The 6,270-nt window shown below is 50.1% G+C and overlaps 1 protein-coding gene across 1 annotated transcript in view; it reads right to left on the bottom strand.

The window, feature by feature from the left end:
* Positions 1–286: 286 nt before the first annotated feature.
* TXLNG (taxilin gamma) overlaps positions 287–6,270 on the bottom strand; it is a 48,216-nt gene continuing 42,232 nt past the window's right edge. Inside the window, exons 8-10 of the mRNA XM_004612264.2 lie at positions 5,600–5,692; positions 3,335–3,430; positions 287–2,814 (exon numbers count right to left, since the gene is read on the bottom strand). Coding sequence (XP_004612321.1) covers positions 2,590–2,814; positions 3,335–3,430; positions 5,600–5,692 — 414 coding nt within the window. The 3' untranslated portion in view covers positions 287–2,589. The remainder of the gene's footprint in view (positions 2,815–3,334; positions 3,431–5,599; positions 5,693–6,270) is intronic.

Genomic DNA, 6,270 nt, shown 5'->3' with positions numbered 1-6,270 from the left:
CCAAGCCCACCAGGAGTGCTTCCTGAGTGCAGAGCCAGGAGTAAGCCCCGAGCATTGCTTAGAAACCAAGTAAGATTTAGACAAATAAAAACAGGGATGTGACAAACCAAGCCTGAAGTACTAACTCTGACCTGACTCCTCCCGTGCCGGAAGTAACATTCTGCTCTGTGACACATACAGTAGCATTGATATTTGTGTGTCCTGCTGAGTCCAGAAACACTCCCTTCGTCTTAAAGTACAATTTTAGTACACATGGGTAACAGAATACACAGAAGCCTAGTAGATTTATCATACATATTTACTTAATCTATACAGAATCGCGTAGATAAAATCAGATTCACATTAGTGAAAAATCTCTACAAAATGTCTTTGAAAAGCAAAACAAGACTGCCTCAACAATTCGTATCCTCATGAAAGACGTGGGCTGTAAAAATAAAGCAGTGTGTTTATTAGCACAAACTAGAAGATAATCTGCATTTTTTCACAGTTATTTCCATCTACAGTCTGAAAGAGGTAGATTTTTTCTGCAACACCTGAGAATTGGATTGTGATAACCAGGTGTAGTAAAGGCAGTTGCATACATAACTAAAATATACTGGTCTCAAGACCAAGCAACGTCCTACAACTCTGAGAGTGAAATGATTCATTACCCAAGACCCAACTAGACTCTTCGGAGTCTACCGCCACTAAAAACACACACATACTCCATGATGGTACAAAAAGATGCAATTTAGGTGAACTTGACAGTCATTTTGACCTGTTCTGGGCTAGCCTAGTAGTAATACAATCTAGCAGGTAGAGGGGGTGCTACCGAGCCGTAGCACTGGGCTGGTGGTGAAGTGATGACTTGGAGGGTGTCCTCTGAGGAGCCCATTTGCTTTCACAGGATGTAATGGAGGGAAAGACTCTGAAAGGACAAATTCATCATCCCAGACAGAATCTATCCTTTAAACACATGAAAGCATCTAGCTAAAAATACATAGGAAGACCAAAACAGCAGCCCAGAGGACTGCCATTCACATTGCTCTGGAAAGCCCTTGAAAGTATGCAACAGGCCCCGGATTTTACAATCTTCCACAAAGGACAAGCACCACAAAGGAATGTGGTGGGCTACATAAATGGCTGGATCAAGTAGTAAGAGCTACACATCCCCTGGTGGTTGTGAAATGTGGTCACGAGTACTAGTTTGGAAGACTGCTACATAACTTCATTTCCTCCCAAGGAAATGAGCCCAACATTTAGTAGCCAAAGGAAGTATCTGTAAGAGACTGTTGGGTAGATGGGGTGGGGTGGGGGTGGGTGGTTTTGCTTACAACTTTGACCAGTTAGTAACTCGCCTACTCGGCGAATGTTTCTCTCCATCTGGCCCTGGAACTAATGTGATTTGATGACTGGTGGAGACGTACAGCCTCCCTGTCAGGTCATGATTCCCGTCTAAAGGACAACTCAATCCTAAAGCCAATTTACATCAACATGATGGCACTTACTTGACAAACTTTGTTAGAAAAACAAAAGCCTTGAAACTAGCTTAGCTCAGTGGCATGTGCTAATAACAGTTCTAATATTTGATTTGCATCAAGTATTTGATTTCCATAAGCCATTTGATTTCCATAACGTATCCATGCAGTCTGATTAGTCATTTGCGCTAACCTAAAAATGACGCACTTCATTTTGAATGCCCCCTCCTCCCAAGTGTTCAGACCTCGGTAATACTGGTTTGTTTCTTTCAACATTGTGACAGTAACTGAAAGGGTGAGAAACAGACTGAAGGCATAAGCTATAGATCCTGACTAAGCACTGCCAAGTGTTCCCGAAATTCCAGTCGTGTGGATTTGGACGCCCAAGTTTTCGGTGTGGCTTCATAATCGAAGTCCCTTTAAAAAAGCTGGAGAGCATTGCTGGTGGGACTCGGAGCGGATGACTTCTCGCCCCTTCTCCACAGTGCTCCACACACACTGGCTCTCACCAACCTGAAGCCAGCCGAGTCACACTGACGTCTGTCTGTCCAATGACGTGCTAGTAAAGATTTCCACTTCGCTAAAGCTTTTAAGGGATTGGGGGCTCGAGACCATTATCAGTTTGTCAGTACAAATACCAAAAATCAATTTCAAATGCTATGCATGTTTCTGACCCAACACTAGCTTTATTTTTACTTAGCGTTTATGTGGGCTTAGTAGCTAAAACTAATGTTGGTATTGTTTCTGAACTGAGTGAGGGGAGCCCGGGATGCTGCGATGGGCCTATTTCACCACAAGGAATAAAGGTTCCTTGGAAAGGCTGGTCCTATCGAGTGAAATTTGGAGTTGGGATAACCTTGTGTGAGGAGCAGGGAGGGAAGGAGAAGGCAGTGACTACGTGCATTCCAGTGAAGGGGAACGAGGCAGGTGGTGTGCAACCGAGCTGAGGAAATGTAGAATACAACTATCGGAAACTGCGAAGCAGCTTCCTGTACCATGGAAGTCCAGCAGTTCTAAGAAAATACAGATATGGTAGAAAAAGTAAAAATTTTCACCACAAAACCAATAGTTACTACTAACAGAGAAAGTTATACACAAAATAGAGCTCTCCGTACAGTGATCATACTTTATCTTAGTCAACGGACTCGATGGCAGGGGTGGGGACACAGGCAGGGGCCGCTTCCGGTCCCGCGGCGCCCCCCGAGGCACAACAGGGCGCCCCGTCCGCGCTGCGCCCCTGCAGGACCTCCACCTTCTCGCTGAGCTCGTTCCTCTCCGTCTGCAGGGCGCGGCACAGCTTCTCTAGCCGCTCCACTTTGTTCTGCAGGGCCTTGCACTCTTGATCACGCACCGTTTTCTGGAGGAGAAAAAGCAGCATTTATGTAATCTTGCTGAATATGAATGAGGTCGCTGGATGCAAAACATCTGAGCCGGAGTGGAGAGGACTTGTCTCCGCGCCTCTGGAACACGCTCAGGCTCTTTGTTCCAACATCCTGGCTAACTCCGCCACGCGCGTGCAGCGGATCCACAATACCTTCTGTCCTATGATGGCGAGATTTTAAGTCCTGGGGAATATTTAGAAACGTAACTGGGATCCGCTTCGCGCGCAGTTGGGGATGGCCAAATGCGCTGAAGGAAATGCCGGATACGCGCCACGCGGGACGGAGAGAACGCTCGGGCCTGACAGCAGAAGCGGACTCGGCCCAACTCTCCAGACTGACTCAACTAGGCCGCCAGGCTGGCCCAAAGCCCCTTTCCATGTGCAGACTGGAAAACGATCTCGCACGCACGCCTGCTGGCGGGGTGTGCAGCAGGCCAGGGGGCCCTTCCTCAGGGCCTGCACCTGCGCCCCCCCCCCCCCCGGCTGAGCACCTCACCTCTTCGGCCATTTGCAGAAGGGCTTTGTTATTGTTCTCCCACTTGCCGCGCCAGACTATTGTCTCTCTTTCCAGTTTTTTGATTTTCTTTGTCATCTGTGAATGGACACAGTTGCACATTGAAACTCGTCCATCGCTGACCTCCAGGCCCTGCCTCCCCACCCCCAACCTGACAAAGCGTCTCCCTGCCCCCAGCTGCACCTGCCTCCTCAGATGACAGCTGCGGGGCTGCGGCCAGGCTTATCTCAAGCTGCTCGGAGCGGAGCAGCAGGAAGCAAGGTAAGGGAGAAAAACAAAGCCAGTCTCCGTTTCCAAGGCAGCGGCAGCACTTGACCTCCCATGCAAGCTGGCGCAGCCCCTGTGCCAGTGCGCACCGTGGGGGCCGGGGGGAAGGGGGGCACAGACCTTCTCAGGCGGCCCCCAGGACCAACGGATGCTCCAGCCCGCTCCCAGGCACATGGCAGAGAACAAAAACCTCCCCTCAGAAACAGACACGGAACCGCTGCCCCACCGCCACCTCCAAGGCCACACCAGTCTCAGAACTCGAGTCAACACAACCGAGGGCCTATTCCAGTGGGCAAGAAGAACAGACATAGAAGGACTGCACAGAACAGGAGACTAACACCCAAGGATAGCAGAGATGAGGGCCAGGAGGATCGCTCCACGGCTCGGGAGCCGGCCTCACGTGCTGGGGGAAAAGGCAGCTCAGAGAGAGAAGGGACCACCAAGTAAAGGGTGCTTGGAGGGCCTGCTCGGGATGGGGGATGCGGGCTGAGAGTAGACTATAGACCGAACATGATGGCCACTCAATACCTACATTGCAAACCACAACACCCTAAAGGGGAGAGAGCAAAAGGGAATGTGCGTGCTACAGAGGTGGGGTGGGAGGGATACTGGGAACACTGGTGGTGGAGAAGGGGCACTGGTGGAGGGATGGGTCCTCCATCATTGCATGACTGAAACGTAAGCACAAAAGTTTCTAAGTCTGTAACTGTACCTCAGGGTGATTCATCAATTAAAAAAAAGACTGATTTCTGCTTTTGATAAAGATAAAATGCCCGCGCTCCCGCCCCAGGGGAGTTGTCTCTGAGCTTCGAGAGCCCACTGCCAGCACATGGCACTGCCAGGTGTGGCCCTGGGGCCTGTGCCCGAGGCTTACTGGGCTGAGTCGCCCCTGCCGGACAGCAGGCAGCTAATGCCGGCGGCCCCCAAGCCCTGCCACGAACGGGCTCTGCGCACAGAGCCAGAGGCCAGCCCTAAGTACAGCTGGGTGTGCCCCGCAAACGAACAAAAAGAACCCAGAAATTCAGAATGGGATTTGTAGGCCACCAATGAGCCCTGTTTTCCCAGACGCCCCTCATGCATCGCTGCCTGCGTGGCCATTCCCCAAGGCACAATGGCACACAAGGCTTGGGGACAGCTCAGCTGGGGTGGGTGGGTGACCACACCGGGGAGCAGAGCCCAGCCAGTCACGGCCAAGGCCTGTCGGGCAGAGCTCATCAGCTGCACCAGAATTCCCCGACTGCAGGGGCTAGAAATACCGGAAGGTGGTCACTTGAGCACTGGGTGTGCCGAAAACGCCCTTCTGCAGAAGGGTCGGCCTTTTTTTATTACTCTCAAAGAGGAACAGAAAGGCACAGAAATCTCTTGTCCACAGTCATGTTCCACGGTGCAACTGGGACGTTAACCAAGGTGTGCTCCTGACCACCGCTGCGGAAACGCTGGCCAACGGCCCTGACTAGCCTCCAGCCAGCGGGCCCCCCACCGCCCAGAGCAGCCCGCCGCCTGGGAAACAGGCCAAACGTGGAGGGACAGAAGGGTGGGTACAGAGAGACGCATTGAACTACATACTCGGACTCTCGGCCTGATATCAAAGATACCTTTTTGCTTCATATAGGCAGGAAAATGAAAGGGAAGCCAAAGAACTCTTTCTGGGGCAGAAGGGGGAAAATAATTTAGTAGAAGCACGGTTAAAAAAGGCTTAAAGAGATTTTGTGCGTGTGTGTAAAGAAAAACCACTTTTTTTCCTACCAAACTGTATTGAATAGAGAAATTCACTTCAACAGACAACACGAACAGCATCAAGTGCCCATTCGTACGTGGGCGAACACCAAGCCAGCTGACCCAGGTGGCCACACGTGCCATTAGAGGTTCAGAGACGGGGCCAAGTCGGTGCCTGGATGTCCAGTCACGCCTGTGAGCTCGGAGCAGCCACGGCAGCATCCATTCCCTTCCAGGGAACAGGCAACTACCAACATGAAATACCTTTTCCATTTCCTGGCGGAAGGTTGTAAACAGTTCGTTGCTTTTTGCCATGGTTGTCTGGAATTCTTCAAATTTATCCATATAAAGAGATAGCTATAGGGAAAAAAAATAGGAAGTATTCTGAGTTCCAGATAAACTTACAAACGCGCTGTGTTTCTGTGTTTTTGGTGGTGCTGGGGATTGAACCCAGACCTCATGCATGCAAAGCAAGTGCTCTATCACTGAGACACATCCCGAACCCAAACCAAACACGACAGGGTTTAAAAACTGAGTCGCTTTATGACAGAAATAAAAATGAATGTACTAGTCTATGGATACACAGAAACTGATGGCTAAGGCCTGCTATTCTGCTGAAATGCACCGAAGCAGAACATTTTGTTGGTTTCACCATCGTTAGTGAAAGAGTTTATGCTGTACAAGTGTTCACTCGTTCCATTCCACCAATCAGAATGGGAGGATGTGCTCTAAGGTTAAGCCCTTTGAGAACTACCTTCTCTCTCATATTTGAAAGGGGGCCCTGGGAGAGAATCACTGCTAGAATCCCACCTGCCCAATGTTCTGCTACTGAAGATCTCTCCCCTGAATGGGGCCAGGAAAATACAGCACAAGCCAAATAATTCGTTTGGATGGGAGAGAAACAAGTAGGTGCATAGTTAAGAGGGGGAAAAAAG

This window comes from Sorex araneus, chromosome X, assembly GCF_027595985.1.
Source record: "Sorex araneus isolate mSorAra2 chromosome X, mSorAra2.pri, whole genome shotgun sequence".
In the NCBI taxonomy this organism is placed as follows: Eukaryota; Metazoa; Chordata; class Mammalia; order Eulipotyphla; family Soricidae; genus Sorex; species Sorex araneus.
This window is presented reverse-complemented; position numbering and strand designations above follow the sequence as displayed.